Source organism: Myxocyprinus asiaticus, chromosome 36 (genome assembly GCF_019703515.2).
Source record: "Myxocyprinus asiaticus isolate MX2 ecotype Aquarium Trade chromosome 36, UBuf_Myxa_2, whole genome shotgun sequence".
Lineage (NCBI taxonomy): Eukaryota > Metazoa > Chordata > Actinopteri > Cypriniformes > Catostomidae > Myxocyprinus > Myxocyprinus asiaticus.
The window spans coordinates 9,435,610-9,454,134 of NC_059379.1; the positions used below are offsets into that span (position 1 = coordinate 9,435,610).

General features: G+C 37.4%; 1 protein-coding gene across 1 annotated transcript in view; it reads left to right on the plus strand.

Moving 5' to 3' along the window:
* The first annotated feature begins 2,757 nt into the window (after nt 1–2,757).
* The window catches only part of LOC127427038 (heparan sulfate glucosamine 3-O-sulfotransferase 3A1-like), a 43,830-nt gene continuing 28,062 nt past the window's right edge, over nt 2,758–18,525 (plus strand). The window contains exon 1 of the mRNA XM_051674346.1: nt 2,758–3,746. Coding sequence (XP_051530306.1) covers nt 3,157–3,746 — 590 coding nt within the window. The 5' untranslated portion in view covers nt 2,758–3,156. The remainder of the gene's footprint in view (nt 3,747–18,525) is intronic.

Consider the following 18,525-nt stretch of genomic DNA (forward strand, 5'->3'; position numbering starts at 1 on the left):
GCACAGAGCAAAGTCGCAAGGTGAGGTTGCAAGACTCAAGACTCATCTCCAAAGCTTGGTCCATCTCATCTACCAGTCAAAGCTTCTCTAAACTGGGTTGAGTCCTGTTGCCTCTTAGAGGATGGAATGTGTCATACACTTACACACCAACTATCTATCTATCTATCTATCTATCTATCTGTCTGTCTGTATTTACACTAGTTTTCACATTTTTGGAACAATACTACACTTACTGGTGCATAAGTGATCATTTAGTGAGATAGTTACCTCACATGCCCCTAAGTTTCGTCTGCAGTTCTGTGATTGTGCAACATTACCTGTCCTGTTTTTTTTTAATTTTTTTTTTTAAGACTGCACTGGCCGTAAATATGTCTCTCTCATGCTGAGATCTCCCAAATCCACTGTCCAGAGAAAACAGGTAGTTCTCCACGAAAGCAAGCTGTGGGGCTGAAGATTCTCATCTCTGATGCATAATTCTTCTTATTTACTTGAGGTTACACTTGCTGGCCATAAAACTATTGTGATCCTATTAAAAAAATAAGGAAAATCGTACTGTCAGCTGTTCACCTCACAAACACCTGTATTACATTCTTAAAAAATAAGTGCAATTTCAAAATGGACTACAACAAGTAAATAATGGCTATATCTAAACTCTATAAACAGATGACAGCAGATGCTTGCAATTACTTGGTGGCGAGTGGTGGTGGCGTAGTGGGCTAAAGCACATAACTGGCAATCAGAAGGTTGCTGGTTCAATCCCCACAGCCATCATCATTGTGTCCTTGAGCAAGGCACTTAACTCCAGGTTGCTCCAGGGGGATTGTCCCTGTAATAAATGCACTGTAAGTCACTTTGGATAAAAGTGTATGATAAATGTAAATGTACTTACTGTAAACCCTGAAGTCTACATTAGCAATTCTGGGCACATGTATCGACAGAAAATATAGCAAAGATGAAAGTGAGTTATGTATTATTTGTATTCATACCCTTAAATTTCATTTTCTATTCAACCAAAGGCTGAGATCGGTGTATAATTATGTGCAGAACTTTTCTCTTCAGTGTTACTCAAGAGAATGAAAAAAAGCACATACTTGCACAAAAGTTGCAGTAACAAAACTTCACCAAAAGAAAAAACAGGACCCAAAAATATACAAAGACTGGCAAGATATCTTGACTGAATGCCTGTGTCACAACCATCCTCTCTCAGCTTGTGTTTCAAATCTCAGTGAATTGGCCTGTCCACTCAGCATCAACACTAACCTACTCTCTGTGTGGACCTCTATCTCCACACATTCCTTTATCATGAAACCGATAATGGTTGTGTAAAAACATTTGACCCAGGGGGCATCACCAGGGGATGGTCCGGCTATGGTTGTTGCCTCCTCTTTCTCCTGGGAAGGCAGAAAGGGCCAGGGTGTGATTTGTTAAATGCGAGTCAGCCCCTGCATTGTGTCCTCATCATGGGGACATCTGGCACAAGCAAGCCGGTGTTTTGACTGAGGTCTCCATCTCCATTCTGAAGCAGTGGGCTGTGCTGCATTGAAACACTCCTTTGGCTTTATCATGGTAATGGCACAAACTACAGGAGCAGATGTGAAACATTTGGTTCTGTTCTTGTTCACTTGTAAAGAAATAATGCGCTGTATTACTTTCATTTTACCATGCTGTGTTCTTTTCCTTATTAAAAAGAAAGAGAATATGGTAACAACGTGAAAAAAGGATGTTCGTCCCTGGTGGGCTAAGTGTGCTGAGGTCTGAGTACAATTTGAGTAAGAAGAATGACAGATTAACAGAATAAGCAAAAGAAGAGCCAGATGTCTCTGAAATTTGCCAGTGAGCTGTTAGAATGATGTATCGGTTAATACATATGACAGAAAAAGCGGTGAAAAATTGTTGAGAGACGATGAAACAAACACCCACATGTATATTGAAAACAATCTCTCTTTGTCTCTTTCTTATTCATGCACACAAATGATGAAGTGCACACACCCTGTAGATTTGGAGATAGTGTTTATAGCCTTAGTCATGCAGTAATGCATATCTGAAATAATCTTATTAAACCATTACCAAGACTGTGTAAACACACACTTGCACTAGAGCAAGATTTGTTCTTATGAGATCAATCAACGTATCAATTTCGTACTACAATTTTTCCACTATCAATTGGTTTATTACATTTTAATCTGTTTAGCATTAGTTTAAATTCTAAGTAATTTTTTCCAAGCAAAATGATGGAGCATTTGGCCTGATTTCTAATTATATATTGTAAGCGATTTACAAAATAATGTTTAAAATCTTTCATGAATATTATTATAGGATTTATTCAGATTTAAAAAAATGAGATAGGAGTCTAATTTTAGATATTAGAGCTATGCAGTACCAATAAATGTATATGTGTTATTTATTGCGTTGATAATGAATCAACAAAGCATCAATTCTTGATTTCTCTACAACAACCCTGTAAAAAGTGTGTATTTGTTTGACTGCAGCCACAGGCGCTGAAACTGACATTTGCTTTGGACACGAGCGTGACCGTTCTTCATATGGCATGACAGGTAGGTGGAGCCTTACTGCCTACCCTGCATCTCATTGGCCACTCCCATGCAAATTACATTCGCTCGTAAAGTGTTTGGTTATCTGATTGGACCACAACATGCCCATCACTTTTGGTGATGTCATTCTGAAGTTAGATACAGGGCACACTCGCATGTTTACCAGAACTTAATTCATTTTGGAGGGGAAAAAAAAGTGGATTAAAAGAATTTTTCATTTTTATTATTTATTTATTTATTTATTACTTGCTGATGGGGTTCCGCTCTTTCTCATATCTATTGGAATAAAAAGAACCAAAGAACTAAATGTGAGACATTTTTCACGTACTCTTCTCATTTAAAATTCCTTACAGCCTACACTTCGTTTATTCAAAATAGTTATCCCAGACTAATAACAGCTAATGTAAGGACCGAGAGCTTCACGTATGCGCAAGAGAGTTTATTTTGGAGAGCGGCGCGTGCGAACACTAATCTACCTTCTCGTGCTCTCGAGCTCCAAAACTCTCTACTTTATTTATTTTTTTAAATTTGTTTTTGATGGCAAGACCGAATAATGCCAGTCTAGCATGGCTCTCTCTTCAACTCTTGCCACCCTTGGACCGACATGGCATATAGCCGCGTCTTTTCGGACCCTCCGTCCAAAAGCATCTTCAAGACATTCGCGGTCATGCTGCTGTCCATACTCGCATCTCTTTACTTTCTCCACTGCCTCACGGACCGATACGGGACCTGCATACCTACTGAGAAAAGACACACAGGTCCGGTTGAGCGATTTTACGCATCGGAACTAAAAGATTTTGGGTCGCTGAGGAAAAAGAGACTTCTTCCAAAATGGACCTCCACGAAACCTTTGGTGATGAGGCACCACGGTGTAATAATCCATCGGCTCGCGAGTGTTGATGAAGAGGATTTACCTGAACTTGAGGCAGATAAACGCCTTTCTCAGTCAAACACCAAAGTGTTAAACTCTCTGGATGTAGATTTAGAGGCTGGAGGCTCGTATTTTGATACAAGTAAATTAAGTTCATTGGGTGAGGGCAGCAAGAAGCTGCCTCAGGCGATCATCATCGGCGTAAAGAAGGGCGGAACGCGCGCGCTGCTGGAGTTTCTGCGCGTGCATCCTGATGTTCGCGCGGTCGGAGCGGAGCCGCACTTCTTCGACCGTAACTATGACAACGGACTGGACTGGTACAGGTAAGATTGACAAGGCCTATATGTATACACAACAGTCTACACAGCAGCTTGATATGCGTTATTAAAACTGAGATGTATTAAATTAGATAAATAAACAGAATGCGGGTTGACTATTTTTTCAGCAAAGATCTTAAAAAAAAAAATAAATAAATAAAAAAAACTTAATTAGCCTATTCACGATTAACCTATCATTATTTGCAATCTTTAATGACGTATTATTATTATTATTATTATTATTATTATTATTATTATTATTATTATTATTATTTCATTGTGGTTTAAACTTGTGTTTATTTTGTATGGACAGTGTGAAAGTTCTTCAACAAGTGTTCCTCACGCTTCCCACTGTTAAAAACCAATAAGCAAACTGACACGAATGTAATTGTAACTCTGTAAATATTTCAAACTCTTAATAAAATTAATAAAATATTCATTTTGATAGATTAAAAACTTGCTGATTTTGAAAAAGCAAAATTAACCTAATTATAGAGTTGTGTGTAGATCACATGTAGCCTATTTTACAATTTCTCTCAAAAGAGGTCAATTTATTTATATAAATAAAAATAAGCTAATCAAATAAAGTAACAAATAAACGCACAAAATTGAACTGGAGAATTAAACAATCTTTAGCGATTGACTTGGCTTTGGGACGAATTTGAGCTGCATTAACAGTTCCTTCAATTACAGAAAATACACTTATTTCTCTCAGACTTGTTACAACATTAATAACAATTATATACCAATAATTGTTATAACTGGTATGGACTAATTGACTAATTTTCCACTAATAACCTTTTAATTAAGGAGTTGAAATTGAACGATTTTATGAGTCTTTTAAAGTGGGAGAACTTAAATGAAAGTCTATGGTCTAGTGATATTTTATTAGGCATTTACACCTCCAAGAAAATAGGAAATATTCAACTTTTCTTGCACTTATTTCTTACTATAGGCTACTTTTATGTATTTTTATGTTTTATGCATCTCTCTCTCTCTCTGTCTGTCGTGTGTGTGTGTGTGTGTGTGTGTGTGTGTGTCTGTGTGGTTCATTCACATTTATCCAGTCTGCTGTTAGTGTTTAAGAGCAGCTTGTCTTTTCCTTGGTGCTCAGTGTAATGGGGCATATCAGCCATCACAGCACAGTTATTAAGAGGGATTACGACCATAATGAAAGGTTACCTGTCTGTCTCTGCAGGTATATTTCACCACCAGATTTAGTTAACATTCCGGATCATTCATGAATAAGTGCAAAGACAAACTTGCCATATAATACTCTCTTTCCCACCTCTCTCCTCTTCTCCTTTGGATGAAGCTTTTCAGATTTTCTTCAAGAAAAAATGTATAGATAAAAATATATAAAACCATCAAAAACACTTTTTTCACCAGCATGTGCTCTCTAGTTTTACCATCACTCTTTCACACCCATCTACTTTGCTATTCATCTTTTGTGCTCTGTTATAAGGATCCCATCCATCCAGAGGAGATGGCAGGATTCTGGGAATGCAATGCAAGGATCTAAAAACTAGAAACCCCGTTTTAGAAGGAGAGGGGCCCTCAACTTAAAATGACACAAGACAAAAAAAAAAATAAATAAAATTATAATAACCACAACATTAACGTGAGCTACTAGAAAAAAAGAAAAGAAAAGAAAAGAAAAAAAACGGCATCTGTGCCAGATTGCTTGTCCAGGTATGAATAGCAAATGTGTTTGAAAAGGTGTTGTGAGGTGATTATCCGTCATGTTACTTTCCGGTAATTGGTTTAAAGGCACTGGGAACCCACTTCAGGATGTGTGCTCCACTTGAGCTCAAACAACTTTTGGTTGGTCGGAGTCAGCATGCCACAAAACAGGAAAAAAATAAAATAAAAATAAATTAAGCCGCCAGAAAGATATTTCCTAAATGTATGTAAAAGTTACGACATTTTGAAGGATTTGTGCAAATGAAGAGGAAGACAAACATAAAATAACTTTTGCGGCATAAATTCTCACCCTTTGTCAAACCCTTGGGAATAATTGTGTTGTTCCTGACTGTTGAACTCATGAATGGGCTCTGTTTTTTTCTCTCATTGCACTAATCACTGTGTCCAATTTTCTGGACTTACATGACTCTTTTCAGGCTTGGCAGTGAATATTTAAACACTGAGGATTCCATCTACAGGGATGAAGGTCCTTTATGTGTTTCAATGGCTGATACGTACACTGTGAAAGAATCAAACAACTGTTTTACTCTGTGGGAATTTCAGATGCACTGTATGTGTGTTTTATCTATTAAGATGCTCATGTCCAGTTGGTCGTATTTGTGGTGCAAAAACTACGTGCATGCATCTTTGTGTGGCAAATAAAATCTAAGGTTTCATTGAGCCTGAAGGGAAACAAAAGGAAAGAAGCTCAAATATACCAATCAGAGTTGTGGTTGTTTTGTCTTACTCATCCATGTGTTGTTAACAACTCAATATTTAAATCAATCACAGCCAGAAAATCTGTGTAAAACGTTACTAGATTATATACTGTAATATTTGAAATGCACAGGGTTTTGAATTTGGCTACCAATGAAAGCTGTCAACCTTTTTTTAATTTTTTATTTTTTTAATTGACAGTTAATCGACTCATCATCAACTTACACAAACCGTTTATTGTGCTGTGTTTCTGTGATGGCTTGATCCAGTATAAGGGTGGGATGAAATATCACAGTCATCTGGTATAAAAATACCAATATATCTCAAACCCCAACGCCCCTCCTGTAGATATCCAAGAATTCCCAGCAGTGGCCAAAATGACTGTAAATATTAAAAAGGTATAAATGCAATGATAAGAGGTATTTTCAAAATTACTTTACAAGACAAGCACAAAAACAGACCAAAAAATCTGACTGGTCACATTTTACATTCGTGTTCATGTTCACTGTGTAGTAAATACGATGGAAGAAGATTAATGAACTATTTAATGTGTAGCCTGATTATTTTGTGGAGCCGGTTGTAGATTCACATTGTTAGGCCTGTTGTTTTACTACACTAAGTAATTATAGAAACTTGTAATAAGTTTAACATGGACAAAACTGTATAAAGTGTTACCAAAACTCCATGTGTACGAAGGGAAATAAATTGGTGATACATCTTTGAAATGTTACAATGTTTGTCATTTCACTAATAGTCATAAACACTGAACTTGGTATGATCATAAATTCTTTGGAACAATTTTCTTGTGGAAAATTGGATGTTTTCTTTTAAGTATTGTTTTATATGCAAGGAAATTTAGTAATTACACATCTGGGGAGCCTGTGAGAGTTTACGCGCACTTATGTTTCTTTGCACCCTTCCCCCTCGGTAGCCCCTGCGGTGAGGACTGTATTCAAGGAACGCATATCAAAGAGCAGCCCTTCAAACTACATTAAAACCTCTTTAAGATTGGGGCCAGAAAATTTGGAGAAATATCCTTAGCTCACATGTCTGTATGAGTTAATCTAGGACTTTAAAGTAATTCTCGTTTTTCTACCTAAGTTGATCTGAGGCTGAAGTTTTAGGGGGAAAATACATTTTGAAAATAAACGGGTCAGCCGATCACAAACTCTGTCAACTCCAAGTCCCTCAGAACATTAAAAGTATTCTGAGCAAGTGAACTATGACTTGGCACTGCTGGCTTGTGATTAAGTGGGTAGCAGCGTCTCAAACAGTCCTCTGTTCGGACCTTCTAGACACATCTCTCCATACAGGTGTTGTGGAGAAGTTGCTGGAGCACTTGCGGACAGGTTGGCTGGCAAGCTGGTGGAGAGTGAGAACCACGCTAGAGGGAAATGTTGCAGATTTGGAGCGATATATAGCGCAGACTCTGTTTCTTGTATGCTGAACGTGTTGTTCGTTTCACACTGGCAGACAGCCTGTGGTAACTGGTCTACTAAGCAGTGGCAAAGTTCCTGCTCCACAGGCTGGGAAAATAAAACCTTTGTGTTAATGGAAATATGAACAGACTCACATGAGTACTGTAAAAACTGACTGTCATTAACAGGCAGATGTGCATTTAACAAACACCATTTCACATTCGGTCTGGTGGTGTATTTTTCTCTGGTGGCGAGTTCTCTCAATGAGCACTCCTCACACTTAAGGGTTCTAATTAGAACCGAAAAAGTTTTCACAAAGGTTTCACAGCTTGATGCCAGAGGAGAACCTTTAGTTAAAGGGATAGTTCACCCAAAAAAGAAAATTCAGTTATCATTTACTCATGCCATCCAAGATGTGTATGACTTTCTTTCTTCTGCAGAACACAAAATGAAGATCTTTAAAATAATATTTCAGCTCTGTTTGTCCTCACAATGCAAGTGAATGGTGGCCAGAACTTTAAAGGTCCACATATCACATAAAGGCATCATAAATGTAATCTATACAAATCCAGTGGTTTTATCTATGTCTTTTGAAGCGATCCAATCAGTTTTGGATGAGAACAAACCAAAATGTAACTCCTTTTTCACTGTGTATCTTGCCATTGCAGTCTCTAGGCAAGATCATGATTTCAAAGTCAATTACTCTTCCTAGTGCTTGACTCATGCGCAGAGCGCTAGATGGCACTATAGGAAGTGTAATTGAGCTTGAAATCATGATCGCCAAGGAGACTGATGTCAAGATTTATGGTGAAAAAGGAATAACATTTTGGTCTGTTCTCACCCAAAACTGATTGGATCACTTCAGAAGACATTGATTAAACCACTGGAGTCATATAGATTATGTTATGATGCCTTTATATGCTTTTTATGGCCTTCAAAGTTCTGGCCACAATTCACTTGCATTGTATGGACCTACAGAGCGGAAATATTCTTCTAAAAATCTTAATTTGTGTTTTGCTGAAGAAAGAAAGTCATACACACCTGGGATGGCATTAGATAAATTAATGATTAGATAAATTTCATTTTTGGGTGAACTGTTCCTTAACTAGAAAACTCATTCTAGTTCTTTCATGAAATACATCGAATAGTCAACATGAAATAAAAATTGATATTATCTATTAATTTTATAAACACAAGTTCCTGTTCTCATTGTGCAAATGAGGCCGTTCCATCCTTGTTCTGGGTACATATTTGTAGCTTTAATGAGACAAAAAGGTACATTTGTTTTGTTTCCCAATTACAAAAGTCATTAGGAGGCAATCATGTACCCAAAACGAGTGATAAATTCTAACTAGAAGTACAAAAAAGGTCCACTTGAGGCCACCCCAGTGATGGCCCTTGTACCTTAACACTACCTTTTTTTGAAAAAAAGTTTGTCTTTGTAATATTTAATCAAAATGTAATAACTTTGCACCACATTTAGATACGATCAATTACTGATGGATAAATCAAATCCTGCCCTATTTTTTTATTTTTTTTCTTGCTGAAAATCCTTTTTAATTTGGAAATATGTCACATTGTGGAAGTAATATAGGCTGCAAGCACTGTTTCAAATTGACTTTAAAGTTCCTAGGAACGAATATGCTGATCTGAATGTTAAATGTAATGCAAAATCAGTAACTTTTTTTAATCTGCAAAGAACCATATAGCCAACTCAAGAACCGTACTAAGTAAAACTTCATAAGTGAACCAAAGGTGCTTCAGAGAGCCATTTATATATATATATATATAAACATTTATTTTAAAGAATTAATTTAAAGAATATTGTAAAGAATTATATGCAACTCAAACACTACGCAAAGCTACACACATCTTGGAATGTCTCATTCACCTGCTCAGACACACACACGCACGCACACACACACACACACACACACACACACACACACGCACACACACCTGCATGTGCTTTATTAGATCACTATAGTCTTTTCTATACCTGAGCCAGCCTGGGGGCAGGTTGTACTGTAATGTTGTAGTGCTAGGATGACAGAAGCCAGCTGGGACATGAGATCACACTGAACAAAGACACCACTGTGAGTGTATGTGTGTTTTTGTGTGTGGAGGTCTTTGATCTGGTTTGGCAAGGGGCACTGCTGTGACATGTTTGCTCAAATTACCACAGATACTCGAAGAAGCACCCTCATCTCTTTCTTCCATTCTTATGCAGTTCATCTCAGTTCAGTAGATATTTAAACAGCATGACAGCATAATTACAATTTCGGAAACACTTTTAGAAAACTCCTAAAATACTGACAGAGATACTGAACTGCACTGGTAATGTTGCACCCCATGATTTCTGTTAACAGAACTGTGGCTTTCGTAAAATATTATTTTGATTCTAGTTCTGAATCTAGTTCCACTCCCCTTTCCACTTAATCTTTGGCACATATCATGGAAAACAGGATTGTTTTTGCTCATTTGAAATAAAAGGTTTTGATGTACATAACACAAAAGCTTCCTTACCCTATCTATCCAGACCATTTACTGTAAACAAGCTGCAGAACAGATCATTCAGAAATCATCACTAACCAGACACCATGCAGTGATGGTTTCCATGCAACAAGTAATTTGTCTGTCCAGACTGAAAATGAAAATGCATTGTGATGCAAAAAGAATAAAATAAAATCAATAATGATAATAATACAAATACAGTAAGATGCACATCTGACCTGAATGTATTTGATGTTTAGTTAACAGTTATGTGAACACAGGATTTTGGACGAATGAGATTTTGCTGTGGGTGGGGCTACTCTGCATGAAGCCACCATACCTGCCAACACTCTCGATTGTACCGGGTTTCTCCCGTTTTTCCACCCCTACTCCCGCTGTACTCCTGATTTACAATTTATCCTGATAAACTCATGATTTTACGCATCCACGCTTTGCTTATGAGAATGTATTAGACCTTATTAGACCACCAGGTAGTGTTGCCATCTGTCCCGTAAAATAGGGGATTGTCCTGTATTTAAATTTGAAATGATGCTTTCCGAATCAAATCAATAACCTACGGGAAGCAATTTGTCCCGTAAGCTGGTCAGATGGTGTCACGGTGAAGTGGTTTCAGATCATTAATGTAACATTGATTACAAGTTGGAAATTTTTCATACGGCGAGTAAGGGGTCGTCTGAAAAGTCCACACATTGTGCTGAAAAGCGCTAATACTGTGTGGAGGATGTGGTAAGGGACCATCTAAAAAGTCCACACATTGTGCTAAAACTGTGGATTAAAAAAAAAAAAAATGATTAAAATAAAGTAAATAAAAAAAAAACTAAATACGTATTGGTCAAAACAACTAATATTAACACATGACAGCCACATTTACATATCAATGTCGTGTCAGTATTCAGCATGTTGGCCTTGTCTGATGAACAACAAGAGTGTAGCCAACCACAACAGAGGTCAGTAAAGTCAGTACAGTAGCAAAAGCAGCTGGTATAGTTTAGGGTCTTACATACGGTGGAAAATACTCATGTAAATAATATATTCTCTCTAAATTACAACTGTTTTTGGTTCCAGAAACCATGAGTGACGTTATAAGTGGACTTCAGCAAAAAATGCTTCAAAAGGGAATATGAAAAAGAGAATAAAATTCCACTCATGAAATGACACTCATGGCTTCAGTTTTGACATTTGAAATTCCTCTCTCCGCTTTCCAATTGTGGCCTACGGCAGTCGAATAATCCCTGACCTGACCCACCACTTATGAAAAAGGCAGAGAATGTGGAATAAGGACAAACAGAGCATGAGAAGTAAAGTAACAGAGCAGCACAATACCATATGAGAGCCTGTAATTTACTAAGACAGAACTGAACAGAACTTTATTTAATTTATGGAGCAAGAGGCCTATGACTAAAGTTTGAGCCAAGTTAGGAGAGGCTGGGTGTACAAATTTAGTTGTGTGTGTGTGTGTGTGTGTGCACACGGACGTGGGTCAAAGGAGGGTTCATACCATTTATGTAGGTCATGTTTAGGGTGATTGGGGTCAGTAACTGGACCTGTAAAGTGGACTTGGACCACTTCAAAAAACTTTTTGTTGGGGGAATTTGTATGCATGCATTCTTATACAATATCACCACATCCTGACCCCCACCCACACTCAAACAAAGGACACAGAACAACAAGTGTCTCATGACTTTCTCACCAGAACATACATTGTGTTAACCCCCCTCAAATGTGCAAGCACACAAACACGCAAACACTCTCTTAAGCAGCTGATCCCCAGAGCCGTTTTGGGGCCAGGGCACAGCGCTGGCTGTCAACAGCTGCCTGAAAGGCATTCGGGGAATCCAGACCCCAGTGGGCGCTGAAGAGTGCGAGCAGGTGTAGATGGTTCCCCAGACACCTCCATCCACATATAAACACATTCACACACATACATACCCACCTGATACCCACACCTGCCATGGCTAACTCACAACCTGACCACATCTCAGCATGGCCCTAATTTGTAACTTTTGGTCACTTAGATCAGAGGGAGCACTTTGGGCTTTAGGAAGATAGAGTGTAGGGACAGAAAGGGAAATTGATGATTTGTAGGTCAAAGGCCACTGGGGATAACCCTAAAGGGCAAGAGATGTCTGTAGGACCCTCTGAGCTCTCTGCTGTTGTTAGACCGTCCCACATGGAGACTTCCGATGAGAATGCGAGGGATCGATTACTCATGGGTTGGGTCACAACTTTTTTATGTGGTTCCATTTGTGCAAGCTTTAATCCAAAGAAAACAGTTAGGGACTATTTTTAACCACAGTGATGGTGTCTAAGCAACTTTTTATTTTGTTTGCAACAGTTTAGATGTGCAAAAAAATGCTTGGCGAATGAGAGCCCACAGCAAATATTATTTTTGTGTTTCCCTTTCTCCAATAGTAAAATAAAATAAAACAATCCACAATTTTTCTCGACTTTCCATATGAGGAAATAAATTGAGAATGTTGGGTTATGTCAGTCAGAAGAAAGAAAAATGCTAGATTTACTGTCAGTTCCTCATCAGCTGTTTTAGAAACAAACTGTTTTGTTTTTTTGTTTTTTTATTAATGTGAAAAGGGTCAATAGGAGTGAATACAATGAAGGAACCCTACTAGCAATAGCAACATGCAGCAATGTAATCTAGGGATGCACCAATACCATTTTTTTTCTATTCCGATCCGATTCCGATACCTGCAGTCTCAGTATCGGCTGATACCGATCCGATACTAGTGTTGTCGTTTTTTCATAATCATTTTAGAATGTCTATACCTTACTCTGTGATACTAATTGGGGGTACACTTCTATATGTAAAAAAAAACACAAACCTCTAACTACACATAATTTCAGTATAAATGTACAACCAACTTTATTGTTGACTAGTCTACTGAATAACATAGCAGCAAAATTAATAGAAATTTCAGTGAAATTCTTCAGTAGAAAAGAAGCCAGTTTTCATTGCACTTTTTGTAACTTGTATCTGGACTTTTATTTTGATGGTCAGAACACTCCAGGAAGTCCTGGAAGTGTCTGTATGTGGGATAGTTCACAGTAGTTTAATTAGCTTCTTATTCAGAATCTGGTGAAATGCTTCTCCGGTGCCGTTATCAATGTATGCTGTAAGTAAACCGAACTATTGAGCATCTACAGTACATCTGAAGTTTTGTTTGTGTTTAGCGTTTAGTGTACCAATATATGCTTTAGAATTGGTGTCATAGAATTTTATTTATTCTTTATTTTAATGGTCAACAATTGGCTTATACTAAACATTACAGTACTGATGTTTATTAAGCTATTTATTGTATTTTAATTTATTCTTTATTTTCTCAGTGTTCATTTCTAGAATTTGTTGACAATGTATAATAATAATTTTTATTCTTTGATAAAAAATATTTGTTTAAGAAAGCAGCCTTCTGAGTACCTTTGCATAGTCATATCGGTGCAAAATTGGTGAAAAATCCACATAGAAAAGGTCTATTTTCATTCCAGCTCAAAAATTATCTATATCGGCCACCATATCGGTAATCGGTGAATTTTCCCTCTCTAAAATCGGTATCGGTCTCAAAAATCCCCTATCGGTCGGGCTCTAGTAGCACTCACATATTGCGCACTGCTCTGAGGACCGCGAGCACATCAACAGCATCTGCGTGCTATGTATGTGTTTTAACAGAGCCTTGCCAATCACTAACGTGCTGTGCATGCATACTGTATATTTACTTAACACAGCCTTTTACGATACACAAAGCTATTGCATGTCTTCAAGTGACTTTGAATAAAATGCATCATATGGAGTACTTTAATTGTGCTTTTATGGTTAGTTTATGTTATTTTTGGAGCTTGACAGTAATGAACATGACTAACACAAAGTATCAGATTTGGATCAAGCTCATCGGACCAATACCCAATCCATCTAAAACGTCAGTATCAGAGCCGATACCGATCCAGGTAAGTGTATTCACTTTCTGTGTTAACTCACCTTACTTACTTTACTTAGTCATCAAAACTTCTGAATTACTGAGTAGCAATGCAACGAGTCTGTTTTGGTGTACATTAAACAGTGGCAGTGTTTGCTCAGTCTTGTTATTTCAATGAACAGGGATGATGGAAGTGGAGGTGTTTTATGCCACAAAAAAAAAAAAAAAAAAAAACAAATTCCACATACCCCCCCACCCCCCAGCAAGCTCTTAAGGGCATGTCTGTGAATGTAAATTTTGTTTAATCGCTCCGGGCATTGTGGAAGAATAATGGATGATGTTTTTAAATAATGTATACGCAAACTAACCCGGGGCGGTTCTCAATGTATCAACTGAAGCAGCTCAAAACAGACTTCAACTCTCCCAGCAATTTAGTGTAATTTCATCTTCCTGTACACGGATTGCTCAGTCTCTCTCTCTCATAGAAAAATCTCCAAATTGGTAGCAAAGTGTTATCCTGTCAGAAGGACGTTGAAATAGTAAACCCAGCACTTGGCAGTAGAAATATGTGTAGGTTTATGTCCGTGTAAAGCCTGCTGGAACAATGCGAAAGGCATCTGACAATGTAAAGGAGCAGACAGTTTTCCGTGAGCTAAACCCTAAAAAAACCTCCCTGCAAACTACTAAAGACAGTACGGAGAGACGTCGTGCGGTAGGAGAAACCAAGATGGAGAAAAGAGTGTTGTGGGTAAATGATGCATGGCAAGAGCACATACGTGTTACGGGCCTCAATGGAGCGGAATGGTGGAATAAACCCTTTCCGTTGCATGATGGATTTCACTTTCCCAGCGAACAGGCAACAGCTTTATCACAGGAGAGGGAGATAGCAATTCTCCAACCAAAAGCAGCCATGAGAGAGAGAGAGAGAGAGAGAGAGAGAGAAAGACAGAACTGTGGAAGCCATAAAATAGAGGAAGACTTCACCTAATGGGGAGTGAATTTTCTATGTTGAAATAACTGTGTTAAATGGTTCAAATGAGTTTACATGATGCTTTTGGCAATTAGTTATTAATAATGTTATTGTCTAAAGCCTTTGGTGAAAATTAAGTGCAGATCCATTGTAACCACTTATTCCATTCAAAGCCTTAAGAGTTAATGTAGCAATTTAAGGCACTAAGGCCTATTTTAAAATGCAAAGTAACCACATAAGTAATCTTTTTCTTGCGTCTTTGGCATACTTTGTTTCTCAACCACATTTAAATACTATAAGAGCACATAAATTATTAGTTTGTGCTTGTGTTGATGTGGTTGTTATTGTTAGCTGTTTAACACGGTGGGTGTCCTAAGTGCTGATGTGTGTTATCTCTCCAAGAAGCAGTGGCCTCTGCCAGCTGCACAAACCATGCCAGTTCTGTGGTGTCCCTATGTCACTGTGAATCAAAGAGAAAACAAGACAGAGAAAGAGAATTGTGCCAAGAGAAAATGTATTTGTGTGTGGGTCAGCCCAGTTTAACCCATTCTCTCTACATGTGCACTTCTGCCAGGCCTGCAGGCTCTAAAAAACCCAGACAAATCCATACAATGGCAGGTCTGGACCACAGCCACGGATGTGGTCACTTTTGACAAAGAAATCTATTTGCAATTTAAAGGCACCTTCATATTAAGCAGTTTTTTGGGGGGTTTGCTGTGCAGTGCATTCACATTAAGTTTTGTAAGGAGTAAAAATCGACATAGTCTCATGACAACTCGTAATAATTTGTATGTGTTGGTGAAATTGCAAGAAATTGTACGAAAAAGTATGACTTTTATTAGAAGTTAAGCTCAGTCGACAGCATTTGTGGTGTAATGTTAATCACCACAAAAATTAATTTAGACTTGTCCCTTCTTTTTCTTTAAAAAAGCAAAAATCTGTGTTACAGTGAGACACTTACAATGGAAGTGAATGGGGCTGGTCGATAAATGTTCAAATACACACTGTTTCAAAAGAATAGCCACACGATGTAAACATTATATGTGTTACCATGATTTTAGTGTGATAAAATCGCTTACTAACATTTTCTGTGTAAAACCACTGTATATCCAATTTTATAACTTCATTAACAAGACAACATACCGCTGTAAACAACTTCACAGCTCAGTTTTAAATGAAGAAATATTGTAAGTGCTTTAATAAAAATATAAGCTTCACATATCTGGCTTTATACCATACAAAAATTGGCCCCATTAATTTACACTGTAAGTGCCTCACTGTAACCTTTTTGCTTTTTTTAAAGAAAAGGAGGGACGAGTTAAAATAATTTTCTGTGGTAATCAGCATCATGCCACAAATGCTGTTGACTGATTCCTGAATGTTCCTCTAAGAAAGGAGACATCTGTAAACAAGTTTGGTTACTCATCCCATATTTATTTATGCAATAGCCTATAAATATCAATAACCTGAAATGCAGATCCCTTGTCTTGTTCCAAACCCAAATACTTTATATATTTTCCTATTAAAATCATGGTTAGGTTTAGATTAGGGGTCAAACTTAGGTAAAAACTTTTTTGTATGAAGCCAACTCATACAATTTCTTATGGTTTTGCCATCTCGTATCACTATTATGACTTGTCATGAGACCTGGTTTGTAAAAATCATTCAAATTGTTTTTCAAACTTGTAATTACATAAAAAGTTGGAAACTTGTTGGAATTTTATGAAAGTTCCCACTTCTACTTGACTGCTATTGCAAGTCATACCACTCAGCAGCCATCTTTGAAATGCTCCCAGGCAGGCTGGGTAGCTTTTTTTAATGTAAACAAGCTGCGAAACAGCTCTTTCTACTTGAATGGATAAAGACTGAAATCTCCAAAATGGTTAGTCAAGATTATGATCAAAGAGCATATTTTAAATCAGCAATAAAATCTGATAACAATGATATCATAAATTGTGCTTCTTTAGCTTAGATCATGCAAAAACAAAAAAGCAATTTTCAGGCTGGATTAGCTAATGCGCTTGCACGTTCTCGAGTTTAATGACAGGCAATGACTGTATCTAAAAGGTGATTGGCTCTTTTATTTGTAAGGTAGGACTTCCTTTTCTACATTAATTGGCCGCTGGGCATTCCAGTTTCTCCCATTCATTTCAGTACCAGTGGTCAGCCTCTACTCAAATGTCTCTGCTCTGGCGTCATATTAAAACAATAGGAAATGGCTTAAAAGGTAGTTAGGTAGGGACCTACACACATGAATCTGTTGATAATGTCATTTCTGATATCTGATACACATAGTTCCTCAATATTTTGCAAGAGAATACAGAGACGAATCAATGATCATTTTCCTGTCTTCATCAAAGCTGCACATCAATCCATTTTGGCTTAATAAGTGTTGCCATAAAAAAAAAAAAAAAAAAAAAAAAATATATATATATATATATATATATATACATATATATATATATATATATATATATATACATATATATATATATATATATATATATATATACATATATACATATATATATATATATATATATATATAATTTCCATCAGAGGACTACAATCACCATCAATCTCATATACGGTAATTCCAACATGACGTGAACACACCATGAATTCAATGGCCAGTACAGTCAAATAACACATGGATGTTAGACCGACCTGCATGAGACAGCAGATGACCCTTGTCAGAATACTGTTGCCTTTTACAATTACAGGGAACATAATCTGCCATCTGTGGTTTTGATGTGCACAGATCGATTTTATTCATAGCCATTTATGTGTTCGTGTTTGAGCCATATCGTTTTGACTTTAGAAATGAATTTGGGAAATGTATTATGGCAGTTGCAGTCTAATCTAGTGTTCCAGAAACACACAAGAACACTTGCACATACCACAATCCCAGTAACAGACACTTGAGGGCTGGCAGTCCCAGCACAACTCGGCTGATCTCCCACACAAACACACAAAACAGAGAGAGAGAGACCATAGACGAATAGATTCATTACATTTGTGGTCTTACCTCACGTATGAATGCTAAGCTCTGTGCATTAATAATTATTCTTGAGGTGAAATTTCCCATGTGGCCACTGTCTCTATAAAAATACAAGCACTGTACGGACAGCTAAAGACTGTACATAGTGCAATAAACCATGTTTAAATGTTTAAGGTGCTAGTCTGTATATCATATAATCCCCGCCGCAATATCCATGGATTTATGGCGCATAATTAGCAGGTTGGGATGTTCCAACATTCTTTCCTTCGCGAAGCCCTTACGTATTGCGCATACAATATGTTTTCTATTCAAGTGATGATTCTTGTTAATTCCCTGGAGAGACATTCTACACTTTTTACTGGACTTGTTTCAGGACCAAGTAGAGGTTAGACATGCTTTTCTCTATAATTCACAGTCTAGACAGATAACATGAACCGTCTATGTGCATAGTGTATGTTTGGCATCATCATCAAAATCATTCATTCTCTTTATGAATTCGTTCAGCTGCGGCACTGAGAGATGTAAGCGACCCTGCTTCTTCAGCTAGTCGGTGCTGTTC